Here is a 14533-nt window from a genome sequence, read left to right as displayed (position 1 = left end):
TTACAGGCCTCAGTTAGCATGTTAAATGTTAAAGTTTGTGACAGTAATGAATAAGTATGGCTTGTTTGCAAGGGCTGGCACGGGAAAGACTTGATTATGTACAAAGAACATGTTAGCAGGACTTAGATCTGTAAATTTGCATCTAAAAAAACAAAAGACACTGCGAGAAATCACCTTTGGACAGATCAGGCCAAAGTGGAGATGATTGGCCACAATGCACACAGGTCCATGTTTGATGAAAACCAGCGTACACCTCATACCAACTGTCAAGCACGGTGGCGGAGAGGTGATAATTTGGGTTTATTTTGTAGCCCAAGACCTGAGCTCCTTGTAGTCATTGAGTGGACCATAAATTCCTATATACATCAATGTGTCTGACAGCTAAAGCTGGGCCAAAACTGGGTCACACAACAGGGTAATGATCACAAGCATAGCAGCAAATCTACAACAGAATATCTGAAAAAGAAAAGCAAAAGTGTTTCAGAGGCCCAGTTAAAGTTCGAACCTAAACCTGACTGAAATGCTGCGACGGGAACTTAAGAGAGCTGCCGAATGAACCCATCTCTAACGTTTCCAACCATGCTGCAAGAGACCGATAAAGTCAGATATAATGCTTCAGTGTTTTATCTCAAGCAGTTTTTTTTTTTCATTAAATAATGACAGTGTAGCATGCCCTAGGGTCTGTCCACCTAATTTAAAAAATGGATCATTTCTATTATGTCCTGACATGTAAAGCCATAGAGCTGACAGCTGGTGTACTTTCTTTCTAACATGACTGAATCTGATCAATAGATTATATTTTGAACAGTTGAAATGTTTCTCTGAGGTCTTCCTGTTTTCCACCTGCCCAGTAGCTCTATTTTCCGCACCCTGAATAACTCTTCTCTGCACATGTCCAAAACACGTCTGCATAGTGTACTTTTCCTTTAATGACGGACTCCCAGCACCACCTTATCGCACCACAAGATGTCACCAACTACAAAAAAAAATCGAGAAACAGGCGACTTACCAGATAAACATGCAACGAGAGACAAAAACGGCTTAAGTAACACGCTGATCATTACTAGTGATGTCATGTGCTGAAGCTATCTGCAGGTGTCAGTGTTTAAAGCGTTAATACTGACAGTGCGAATGGGGCCGCTATGGCCGGACCGGTGGGCCTTCTCCACGGAGGCGAGGCGTGTGTGAGAGAGGGGAGGAGGAACGTGAACATGTCACGCTCTGGAGCCGTTTTGCCCCCCCAAAAAGAAAACTTCTGGAAAAGTTGACATGAAGTAAACAGTCTTTGCTTTTTCACATCTTAACCTCAGTCAGTGGGTGTGGACCACACTGCGGACCGCTGCAGCGACACTTCAGACAGACTGCGAGTGTCAGCGACTGGATTTAAAAAAAAATCTGTTGTGAGGAAGGAGCGACAGTCCCGGTTATAAAATTATCCGAAACTATCGCAGTTATTATTCTTGCTTCTTAAACCCTCAAAACACCCCGAAATTATAACTTATGTGACTTTTCAAGTCGGCCACATGATGGTGCATAAATATGGTGAGTACCGTTCATGTAACGTTATATCTTTTTTTCCCCCACGTGTCACATTTTTTCTTATATACTCGGGTAAAGTTAAAGTTTTTAGGTTAATGCCAGCTCATTACGCCATCAAAGTTATTGCACGGCTTTTCAACGTCCCACGAACCTCCGCTGTAATCCCCTCGAGAAACCAGACTGTTGTTTTAGCCCTCAGGGAATGAGAAAGTTAAGAGTAAGTGGAAATTGTCAGCTTCCGTGCTGTTGGTATTATTATTGTTGTTGTTGTTGTTTTCTGAGATGTTATTCTCCTACTCGATCATAATGTTCAGGATTAGGTAGGAAACTGTGAAGTAGTAGATTTCCTTCGTGATGTGCATCAACTCTGCATTCTGTGCTCCTCACCACCCACCGGGTTCAACAACCAGCTGCACAGTCCTGATGGGAAAGAGAGAAATGCCTTTAAAGTGCTCTGCAGGAGACTATAACAGGCAGCAGCAGTGATACGTTTAGTTTAAAAAAAGGAGAAATCTTCCGTATTTTATTATTTATTTAAATTCTTATAACAGTGTGTGTCTGTGCAAAGAAAAGCAGTAGTGGCAGTATTGTTGGCTACATGTATTTACATTTAATAATAGTTTAATTAGAGCTAAAATAAAGAGGTAAGTTTAGAGTAGTCAGGAATTTTTGTATGAACTGATTAATTGCTGACATTTTTGAAAATTGCAACTCCACGAATGTCTTTTTCTAGCCTCTCAAATGGGATACAGGTTCATAACACTGTTATTTCATTTCCCCTGTCTCTATGTAGCTTTGCTGCTGCTGTTGTTCTGAGACATGTATTTATTTTGTGAGGCAGACACAGCTAGGGCAGTGAGGCTGCTCAAGCAGTACCAGTCCAACCTGACCAGTCCAGAGGAACAGGCCTTGAAGACCAGCGTGGGCAAAGTGTCTTCCATCTTGGGCAGCCAGCTGTTTCAAGCCCTTCTCGGTAAGCTTGTTTTGAAGAAGAGAGTCTTTCGAAACTTTTCCCTCTAGCTTATGTTGCATCAGACCTTTCTCAGGATGTCCTTTCCAAACAACGCTTCCTCTTCATGTGTCTATCTTCTTAAGAATGGGAGGTATTTTTTTTCTTGATCTCCTTTAATTTACTGTGCGCTGTTGCCACACACTATCAGTATTAGATTTAGTGCAGCTGGTATAGTTTGATTTGCGTGGCCGTGTGATTGGCTGAAGGCTGACACAGGATGGAGACGGGGTCAGGTTGTATTAATTTGTATGGGAAGTTAACTGAGTCTAAATGTTTCCCAATTAAGTCTTATGAAAGAGGCCTTTCAGTCTGCCTCACAAAGGTTTGCTGTTTAACCACCTCTGTAGCATACTCGGATTGTAATAAAATCCCATTAAAGCCACGCTCAACTCAGTCTATCTATAGACTGTGCTGTTATAAACTCTGACCTGTCACACTGTTGAAACACAATTCCTCCTTTCAGTTTTACAAAAATAGGCACATTTATGTCTCATAAAACTGTATCAGCAGGGTATAGATCATAAAGTCAGAAAACTTTATTCACTTTAGCCAGAAGCAAATGTAACTGCTTCTGGCTAAAGTGTTTGCTAATAGTGAATCATGAGTTAATGTTAGTTGTAACCAGCTACACCTCCATGACAAGCTGAGTGTGGTGTGTTTTGTGTTTTTGGAAATGAGCCTGTGTGAACCTTATCCTCACTTCCTTTTAGAGCAGATAAGGCACATTACTTCAGTTTAGCAAATGGTTGAGTGGTCCTTCTAATTACCACAGCCATGTTATAATGATGCTTGCCCCTGGGTCTGCTATTGCTTCTGCTGACCCACTGCTGCTTCTTTGCTGGGGATCTAAGGGGGGAAGGGCGGCTATGACTCAGGCAGCAGTTAAAAATGATACGGTGTGGCTCGTTTTGCTAATGATGTATACTGAAGGGAGTTTAAGGTATACTTTCTTGTGCTGACTGATGAACCCTTTAAACATAAAGATAAAATGTATTGCTCTTTTTGCGTCTTGTCAAAGGTAAGGGGCTCATTATAGAGACTAATTTGTTGTACCTCATCACCCAGAGTCCACATTTTAAGACCAAATGAGTTGTTAAGTCTCATTTGAATGGTTTCTAAAAATGTAGGCTGGAGCAAATGGTGGATAGAACCATAAAAATGTGACTGAGTTTGCATGAATGGTTTAGGAAGTAGAGAATTTAAAAAAGAATATGTAGTCCCTCATTTTCAGAGGCTCAATTTGCACTGTGAAGCTCTGTGGGATTGGCAGCATTTGCAGCATTTGATTGGATCTGAGCAGAGAGTGTAGCCCTGTATACTGAAGAATTCATCCTTCTGCTTCTATCAGGAGTCACATCATCAGTAAACACCAGTGACCTGGTTTCACTGGCAACCATACATGCCCATGCCATAAAATTGCTTCAATCATGTGTGTCCGATGACGTGATTTGCTTTGGATTAGGAGTTGTTTCTCTCCTTATGCATACTTTTCTATTCCCATCATTTTGGCACAAGGTAATCTTCATTCATTCATCTCCTAAGATTTTCTCAGCAGGCTCTTTTAGGTGATTCCTGGACAGGTCTAATTTCCTCTTCTTGTTCTTGGGTTTGCATCTTGTTGTAAACTCTTTGCATTTCCATTCATGAAGGCATCTAACGATTGCATATATTAATAATGATACACGCACCTTATCAAGAGTTTTCTTGACTTGGTTAGATGTTGTGTCACTTGCACTGACATCTCCTTGGACCTTGTGTTTAAAATTGTAGTGAAAAGCTATAAAATACAAATTCAGTCCACCATTGAGGTGTACAAAAGTAAAACTAGAATGTTTGTGTCTTTCTCCAACAAATCATGGATCTAAATGTAACCGGTGTTGCCTTTATGTGCTGTTAAGTCAATCACAACGTGTAACACATGAAGAAAAGCAATTGAAATACTTGCTTTTAATCTGATGCACTGATTGCAAGAAGTCTATCATGCTTGTGCTGACGATAACCTCTGAAATTGTCTGTAGATACTGATGTTTTCTTGAGTCTCAAAAGATTTTTTTATCCATACTCACTGAGTTTAGGGATTAAAAGTTTATTGCACTTTGGTGCAGGCTTAAATATGCAGTTGGGGTTTTTTCATCACAATGAAATAACTGTTGATTGCACAGTTTAGTGGCTTTATATTAATGACACCACTGGTTTGCATCGAGGCTACAATGTTGCAAGCCTTAGTGCTCTTTACTCGTTTTGTTCCCTACTGAAGATCAGCCTGTAGCTGCTGGGTGGAGGTTTAGTATCATTCAGGATTCTTCTCTACCTTTGGATTAGCATGCTGTCTGTGCAGATGTTTGCAAAGAGCTAATGTTGTGCTAGCAACATCAGCTTTTTTGGTTCTTTTCCTGCACCTTGGCTCATGTGATGAGTCACATGATCAACAGTAGTTCAACGACCCTCTTAAGAGACAACGCCAAGTAGGGTTTACCTGGGACTCTCCACCATTTGGTTGTTGGAACTGAAGAAGCATCTTCACGAAACTTAAAGAAATCCAGTCACTTTCTTTCCAAGCTCTTTAAATTATTATGAACTGAACGACGTAATGAAACTACTTCTGTCCTGAATGCAGTTTGCACTTTACAGTTGTGCTGCTACCATTCCACGCTACCATAAATGGTAATGTGATTACAGTAATGTGTTACTTTGTACTGGATAGATGTCACCCTTTTGTTAGAATGCTAACCAAAGCTATTGAACTTGGTTAACTTGTTAAAAAAATCACCCTAAAGTTGAGAGAGAAAGTCACCAAAAAACCCCATGTGGTTACTGACCATTTCTCCAGGTATTAGTGGACATTTGACCATGCACTGTTTTAATGTAATCAACCTGAAATCAGATCTAATGTATTTTATTATTTATTGAGGTGAGGGAGACTCGGAGAGGATTAGCTTTCAGGATTCCAAACATTCCTCGCAAAGAATGTTCAATCAGGGCCGAGCCTGAGGCCGACAGGAAAATAAATAGCTCTAGGCTCCCATGCGAGCCTCTTCCAGGCCGTCCTGGCTCTCTGGACCATCTGCACAATGTGTGAGGGTAGAAGAAGTAGAAGAGCCGTCTGGTCGCTGTGTCTCAGGTGAATGGTTGAAGAAGACTGGCCCCTCATTCAACATGTGGTTCTCATCAGTGCAGGCGGAGTGGAAGAGCAGCCGGTTCATAGCACTAATAGGAATACAGTGCAGTATAAACATTACTCATCCTCTTATCCGCTCCTGTTGTGTTTGCCTTCACATGCTCAGGGCCATGTGAACTGGTTCATATGTATGGAAGCCCGTTTCCGCCACTAAAAAAAAAAAAAAAAGGATCCATAACTCAAAATTTCGAGTTATTTTCTCGAAATTTCGAGTTATTATCTCGAAATTTCGACATATTAACTCAAAATTTTGAGAAAAGCAACTCGAAATTTCGAGTTAGCGCTGCCAATCAGTAATCTACGTGAATGACGTCATTTCCATGTTACCTGGAAGCTGAAGCCCTCAGCTACAAATGCTACAGCTAAGCTACCGGTATTACATCCAGTCGTGAATGCACAGATTGCTGAGTGTTTTCAGCCTGGCTTCACAAATGATGAAATCCCTGTGTTATTAGCTGAATCACATGGTGTTACTATCAGCAAACATACTTTAATTTGTTGGGATCCGTTTTTGAGTGCGCGGTCCTGCGCCATATGCTTCCGGGTAACAAGAAAGCGACCTCATTCACGTATATTTTTGATTGGCAGAGCTAACTCGAAATTTTGAGAAAAGTAACTCGAAATTTCGAGTTATATTTCTCGAAATTTCGAGATAATAACTCGAAATTTCGAGAAAATAACTCGAAATTTCGAGTTATGGATACTAGCTTTTTTTTTTTTTTTTAGTGGCGGAAACGGGCTTCCATACATATGGGCCATTTAGTCTAATGGTGGGAGGAAATTTTCTGGAGCAGGGACTGTGTTGTTCAGAAGAGATGAAAGACCTGAGTCTGAAAATCTGCCATTTTCAGACTCTAAAGAAATTGATGCATAGTAAAGTATTCTGTCTTTACAGTTTCTTTAACTTTGATACTCTGCGGGAAGTAAAGAGGTGTTGCACGTCCCGTGGGAAGGTTCAGCGTTCATCCATTTGGATGTCAGCATGGCTGCACAGTCACAAACAAAGGTTGCCTTAACTGCGCATCTACCCTTTTGTTCCAACGTACAAACATACAGTGGGGAGCACGGGGTGCTGCTCGCTGTGAGTTGGGGCAAACATACAGGCCGACACACTTTCAATTACAGTGGAGCCTAAATTCCTGGGGAATATTTCATTTAAACAGCGACAAGGGAGGGAATTGTTTGCCCTGCCTTAAAACTGTGACCTAGTTTTCTGTCAATGTGTTGCTCTGGTGAGCAGTGGGTTGCTCATCATCATGTAAAGAACCAGGGGCACTGTCTTTTTTTGTTTGTGATTCAACCAGGCAGGAAGTACAGAGATGATGTCAGTCTAATTAAATAGGTACATGACAAAAAGAAGAGGCCTGCAATGCACCGATCATGCATGCAGATATTTTGGAGGACTGTGGATGAGGGGGGAAATGCGGGAAAACCCCCTTAAACTGTGACAAAAAAAGCTTTCGACCAGACGCCCCAAAATAGACCCAGAAATCGGTCCTGTGAAAGAGACTTCTGGTCTGGATTGTGTGTTGTGTTTTATGGTCAGGAATTTATGTGGTCTGTGAGGGTTGGAACAGTTCAACGATTTCTTTTTTAACTTTGTTTGGAAGGTCACTGAAGTGGAAAAAAGCGAAAGCCCTGTACGAAGTGTGTCTGTGAATCCTGATCTCAGAACACTTCAAGATGTGATTGAGCACCTTTCTCTCACTTGTTAACTCTGCCAAAAATAGATGAGTGATGTAATTAGAAGTGTTAGCTGTGTGAAAACAAGCCAGGTGTCCAAGATGCAGCTGAAGCATGGCCTGCAAAACTTAACTAAACTAATATTTTTCAAGATTTAATCAAGGTTGAACTTACCGGTACTTTTCTTAAATACATAGACAGGTGGACATTCGTTAGTTTGTGCTCCTACATTTTGAAGCCTCAAGTTGAGTGTTTTGGCCTTAACCATCTACCATAATCATAAACTATGTCAAAACTATAAAAGGACTCGCTGAGGTTTTCAATCAAGGCAGCAGCATAGCTATTTTCTCTTAGAATGTACCCATTCAAGCTGATATCTGCAACCAGTTGTCCCTTGTCGACCATTAGAAAGAATGCACTACAGAAAAGGAGTTTAAGTCTGCTGTTCCTAATGGTGGACAGAATGGTTTGCTCCTTAGAAAGGGTGGGGGAGGAGGCCGGTGAAGCTGCTGCTCACCTCAGGGTCTCAGCAGGGGCCTCGGGCCTCATTTTCTCTTGATTGTTCACCTTTGTCTAAAGTTTATTTATGCTTTAATGCACCTAGCCCATCTTAAAATTGAGGCAAAAGACAATACATGTAAAGATGAGCTTGAGTTCAAATTAAACTGCCGTAAGATTGAAGGCTGCTATTAGAATCAGAATCAGAGAAACTTTATTAATCCCAAAGGGAAATTGAGTTTTAGAATATCAGGATCCTCCAGCTTGAGTTAGTGTCAAAAGAGTAACACTGAGCCATTTTCTGTGCCTCCTTAACAAAGTCAAGAAGGTACTACTGGTCCTTCTGTTGTTCCTCATCTCTCTTCTTCATTGTGAGTAAGACTATTGGTCTATTCCTTCGGTTTCAGGAAACTGAAGCAGAGACCTTCTTTCATTTTTGTGCTTCCATTGCTGTTGCTTTGCATTAGCCAAAGTATCTTTGGTCTCTTCCGTTTCACTACAAGCTGGTTGATAAGGCACAAGAGGCTTGTGCAGCTCCCTCAACTGAAGATAGCATCATATACGACAAATTTAAAGGTACCAGAGTTGGTACCCGAGGCTGCTCTCTTGTAAAATGAAGAGAACCTCTTTTCAAACAATTTTTAAGTTTGCTTTGACAGATGGGATGTACCAAGCAAAGTTACTGGCTTTCAAACACTAAGTGAGCTGATGTTGTTTGAACAGTTCGAGAGCTGTGTCTCAGAGCAGATTGTGCTACATTTGAATGAATAAAATGTAACCACCCTACAGCAGGCTAAAGTTCTGCTGCAGAAATTTGCCTTGACCTACAAGAGTATTTGTGTGAGTAAATGTGAAAGATCCAACTGTGAGCATACGTAGAAAAATGCTGCATTTTAGCCCCAATAAGCTAAAGGTGGTCCACCAAGTCCAAAGCCAGAGAAACAATGTTACTACTGTCATAAAGCAGGGCATGCCTTTGCTGTCTGTCTGTCTCTCAATCGTAAAAGCAGCAACCTCAGCAAACAAGGCAAGTAAAAGCTGTTGATAAAAAAAGGGAATTCTTCTGAGAGCCTTTGTTGAGCTAGATGAACCAGATGATTGCTTTAAACCATGCATCTTTGCCGGATCTGTGTCATTGACAGGATCAGTAGTCAGGAAAAATATTAAGCAATACTGGCGGCTCAGTCTCTCGGATCTTTTTCCACCTGGCGCAGAGACTTCCTGTAATCTAAGCTCCTCAGTAAGATGTATAGTGATGGCTTTGCATTAGTTTTACGTTTCAGATTTGACTTTATTTAAAAAGTAATTGACTCCATTTAGCATTTGTATACATTTTAATGTTGAAATCCAAAAGTATTAATACACAATAACTTCAAACGATTTGATATTTGTAAATAAGCAGCCTGATATTCCTGTGTCACCTGATTGTCCTATACCTGCAACTCCTAAAATCCTGTGTGCAGATGTCAGTAAAGTTGTGGTTTCAGTACTTCAGCATCTATCTAGCTCTGTAGAACTGGAGCAGGAACACAAGTGGAGTTACACTTTTTTTTTTTTTTAATATTAATTAACACTTAAGCTGTTTCTGTGCAGTTTGGCACACAGTCTGTCTATTAGTTAAAGGTACTGTGGCTGTATCTTCAAGGGAAGAAAAAAACATGAATGTGTGAGAGACAGTACTGGAAAGAAAGATGAGCGAATATGTTAGAAAGCTGAGTACTGCTCAGGAAGTGACATTTGATAACCCTATAAAATTTAGACTTTTGCCTTGAGTAATTTATGTTTGTTTGGGTTTTTGTGTCACAGTAGATCTCTACACGACCTGCTGCTTAGATATTTGGTTATTTTATGTCATGAGGCGTCTTCAAAATAAAACGATTGTGTGTATTTTTGTCAAAGATTGTGTGAGAATAATATACAAGTGCATGAACAAGTAGGCCTTTTACAGCTCACAGTAATAGTCTATCCTAGCTTGTGCATGGCAGCCTGTGGTGTCCAATGTCTCTGTGAGGTTAGGTCAAAGGTCAGGTGGTAGTCTTCAGTTTGAATTTAAGCTGATGACTATCTTTAGCTTCACTTCCTAAATTCCATCTTTAGATTAGCTTTATACAGCTAAAAGGTAGAAAGTGGCATAGCTGCCTGCTATATAAAGTCAACAAATGATTCTTTACCTTCATAAACATCTATTTCGAATAAAACGCAACAGAAATGAATAGTTTTATTCAGTTATATAAATATTCATTAAGAAACATATTCAGATCAGAACAGATTCCATTGAATTTTATGTTTTACATTACACTGATGTATAAAATTAATTGGAAAATTGACATGGAAAATATTCATGCCCTTTTTGGGCTTGAATATTTTTTGAGTACAGCAGTAGCTCGCACTAACCAGATGCTTTATTGGGGTATACCTTGATAGTACCAGGTTGGACTCCCTTTTGCCTTCAGAACTCACAAGGTTCAACAAGGTTGGGGAACATCTATCAGAGCTTTTGGTCCATATTGACCATACATACATGATGTCAGTCTCCTGTTCCACCACATCGCAATGAATTGAAACCTGATGACCGTGGAAGCCGATTGTGCTTTGTTATGTTCAGGTTAGGAGGATACCACTGATACAAGACGTGTTGTTTATGACAAATTCTCACCCAGCAACATTTTCCAATATTCTTTTCTGTTTCTTTGTAGCTGACAGGAGTGGCCCCAGCTGTGATCCTCTGCTGTTGTATCTACTTCAAGGTTCAACATGTTGTGTGTTCAGAGGTGCAGTTCTGCATACTTTGTTTGTAACAAGTTTTGTTTGAGTTATTGTTCTCTTTCTAGCGGCTCCAAGGAGTCTGACAATTCTTGTTTGACCTCTGACATAAACAAGGCATTCTCACCCAGAGAACTGCAGCTCGCTGGATATTTTCCCCGTTTCGGACTATAAACCCTAGAGATAGCTGTGCACAAAAATCTTCGTAGATCAGCAGTTTCTAAAACACCCAGACCAGCAGACACAGATGCAAAGCAAAATTCTTTACTATAAGAGTTGATTTTGTATTGGATTTAGACTTTTCAGGTAGAGAGAAGTCACTTTTAAATAAAAATTTTGCTCAACCATCAGTAACAATAAATTTTCAGCAACTACTCTGTGTGGGGATATGAGGATACCTTTTTTTTTTTTTCAAATGATTGTCTTTAGGCATTTTTTTCTTTTATTGGACAGTGACCTGGAAGACTGGAAAACAAGCAGTCAGAGGCGGGGTGTAAAATGCAGTCGGTTTCTCAGCTGGAATTAAGCTGAGGTCGTTTTAGTTATGTTGCATGCACTGTATCCATTCACTATTGGGATGCTTATATAACACAGAGAGATAATAAACACAGTGACAGTGTGGCGTACTACAATATGTGTAGAAAATAATGAGGTAAAGTAAGGAGGCTCATTTGCGTGACTGTGGATATTTGCATCTATATGGAATTAGGTTATTGCAGGTAGGCCCACAGCATGTTTGCGTGTCTGCATGTGCATAAGAGTTTGTGTAAGTGAGGCTGCTCTTTAGTCAGCTGGTCATCAAACTGCTCTGCCCACACATGGCTTCACTCCTCCACATTCAGACACAGTGATGAGTCACATGCTCCATTCTTACACTTTTGTTCTTACAGCGTCTTGTTGGGACATACTGACTCTTGTCTCTCCGTCTCACACATGCACATAGACTTTGAGTCCCCGTTTCAATAAGAGGTGCACATTCTTGAAAGACATGTTTAAAACGTTTCACCTCCAAAGTGTTTTGCAGCCCATTTTTGTCCTGACAGTGAACTGTGCGAAGTTGATGAACTCTTCTGCAACCTCTTTATGTCAACACTGCAGTAACCAGGCGCTCACTTGGCATCAGCAAAATTGTCTCAGCGCATTCTTGTCAAACGGCTGCCACTCAGCGGCTGACCGTGGGACATGGGCCAAGAAGTGATGAGAAGACTTCAGAAGAAGGGGGGAGGAGTTAAAGAGTGCGCTGAGACTTACTCACTTTTGATTGAATTTCATGCTGCCTAACAATTAATGGCAAATGCTTGATTAGCCCTGCCCATGCATGTAGTTTTGGGGGATCCCTGTTTCCTAAAAGTCTAGAAAAAAGAACTCGTGTGGCTCCGGGGAAAATCTGATATAGACATTAATGCTCCTAAGTTCTTTTATTAGCACCACTGGTGGCTTTACAGTGTCGTTATTATTAGCTGTTCTTTATGTTTAGCTGTCATGTTAGTACATGCTAATCAAAGATGGTTACCATGGTTACACTATCCTTGAATAATAACTATATTAGCGTTGTCTTGGTTGTAACCAGGAGTTTCTTGAATTACTTGTCAGCTCTGACCATTCTCCTCTGACCTTTGGCAGAGAACTGCTGCTCACTTGATATTTTCTCTTTTTCAGACCATACTCAGTAAAGATGACCACCCGAGAGATGGTTGTGTGGGGAATCCCAGTAGATCGTCAGTTTATAAAACACTCACTCACAGTCCAGCAACCATAACAGATTCAAATTCAGTTAAATCACATATTTTTTTCCCAACCCAACATAACAGTAAAGCATCCTGGTACTGCAACTTCTGCATGCGCGCCTATTTCACACTTAGGAGAAGCAAAGCATGACATCCACATGGTGGGCCAGGGTTACATGCTTTGCTGTGATATCGAGTTGTTTTTGTCCCTTTCTGATGCTCATGTGTTGAAGTGGCCAAATTTGCTAATGCAAGAGTTTATAAATTGTCCCATCAGTCAGCTAGAGTGAACTACATGTATTGATTCGTTAATATGTGTAGAAGTCTTGGCGTAAAACCGAGTTTCAAAGCAAAGAGATCTTAAAATCACGTGTCGTGTAAGTGACAAATAACAACGTGCAGGATGTTTTTCTTTCTTTTTTTGTGACACACTCTTGTCAGGTAGTATGATAAATTATAATGTTAGACACAGACTTGATGATGTACTTAGTCAGTACCTGAGTCATGTAGTTCAGCAAGAAGATAAGAAGAACACTTGCAAATATGGAGACATAGCTTCCATGTAAACAGACGACTCCCACCCCCACATTTTTACCAACTGTACCCTTGAGGACAAAAAACAGACTTCTCCCCAAGTGCCGGTGATTGATCGGCGGATTCTTTAACGCATCCAAAGCAGTTAGACGACTGAGAACTTACAAAGATGTAGAGATGACAAAGTAAAACAAAGAAAGTCTTTTGCTGTAATGTTTGTTGTGGTCCAAGTAAAGGGAAAAAAAATGCTTATTATAGTTTTCTTTTCCTCGCAGATATTCAAGAGTGTTACGAGGTGACCTTGCAAACAGAACAAACTGTTGTGAAAGAAGACAACAGGCGCGATGTGTGGGAGGTAAATTTCCTGCTTTACATTATATATTTCAAGAAAATAAGCTTAATGTTCACACGTGCTGTTGTGCACTTTGCTGTTACTCAGTAGGCAACGCTAGATGTCATTACCTGTGTCCCTCGCACTCCTACACGGATAACATGTCACCATGAGTCACAGTAGCTATGACTTCAACCTGGTGAGTGAGTGTCAGACAGAGAAAAAGTTGGACGGGGGCACCCATGGGTAGAGGGAGAAGAGGAAATTAGACAGAGTCAAAAGAGCGCTGATTACCATTTGCTCATCAGTGGGAGTCAGCCAGTCCTGTCATTATAACAAGTGTTTATAGTCGCATGGTTATTTAGAATATTTTTAGTGTGGGACGCAGAATGAAGGGAGAGTTTATGTAGGCCTAAATGTTTTTAAATGTACAGCATCGTGGAGGCAAGTGATGTAAAACAAATCCACACATTCTGGTTATATACAGACACTTTTTTGTCACTTATCCCCTAATGGCCTTTAGATGGGTTGGAACTGCTCACTTGATATCACTTGTGTGCTTTAATGTTGCTTTGCAACTTTCCTTGAGCTATGCCAAAATGTTAATGAAATTGATCTTTGGCTGACTTCAATAACTCATTAGCTGAATGGCCTTTGTTCTTTTTCTTTGTAGCCAAGAGAGATATGCTATAGCGTCTGTATAATAATGACGACATGAGTGTGCCTACACATTTGTTTGCAGTTTGAGTCCCCACGCAGGCTGGACCGGCACAACATGATTTCAATTTCAGCACCAAATTTTTAAATGTAATTTTAAAAAATGTAATTTGAGGCACAATGGCTAGCTTTCATTCTTTTAAGCAAAGAAACCAGATTCTTGAACTGAAATGTCAGACTAATACAATTACACTGGCCTGAAATACTCTTCAAAGACACTGTTGTCGTTTAATCCAGCTAATTAACATGCTTAGTAAAACCAAGACTGTATTTCACCTTGTGAGTGTGGAGCAGTTTAGTGATAGATTATTAGGAGATGATTTCAGATCTGCTCAAACATCAACTGAATGAGCACTTACTTTGCCTTTAGGTGACTGGAGTCTTGGTAGCGTTGAAAGACGACCATTAGCTGCCATCAAAATACTTCAGAGGTGACAAAAGCCCCCTCAACATTGGTTTTAAAGCTTTTCTCAGTTTTAATGTATTACAAAATATAATGTGTGATTTTGAATTCATTGGTGAGCTACAGAGAGGAAGTATGCTGGAAAATA

The 14533-nt window shown here is 40.4% G+C and overlaps 1 protein-coding gene across 5 annotated transcripts in view; it reads left to right on the top strand.

Moving 5' to 3' along the window:
- Window positions 1-1204: 1204 nt before the first annotated feature.
- Window positions 1205-14533, top strand: part of dlg3 (discs, large homolog 3) — an 81137-nt gene continuing 67808 nt past the window's right edge. For 4 of the 5 annotated variants that reach the window (XM_080901349.1, XM_080901348.1, XM_080901347.1 and 1 more), the window contains exons 1-2: window positions 2344-2512; window positions 13210-13289. In XM_080901349.1, the coding sequence (XP_080757475.1) occupies window positions 2359-2512; window positions 13210-13289 (234 nt within the window). In that variant the 5' untranslated portion in view covers window positions 2344-2358. Of the gene's footprint in view, window positions 1543-2343; window positions 2513-13209; window positions 13290-14533 lie in introns of those variants that run through there. The other variant, XM_080901345.1, reaches the window with a different exon arrangement.

Source organism: Rhamphochromis sp. 'chilingali' (assembly GCF_963969265.1).
Source record: "Rhamphochromis sp. 'chilingali' genome assembly, chromosome: 13".
NCBI lineage: Eukaryota > Metazoa > Chordata > Actinopteri > Cichliformes > Cichlidae > Rhamphochromis > Rhamphochromis sp. 'chilingali'.
Note: the sequence above shows the minus strand (reverse complement) of the source record. Positions and strands in the feature narration are given on the sequence as shown.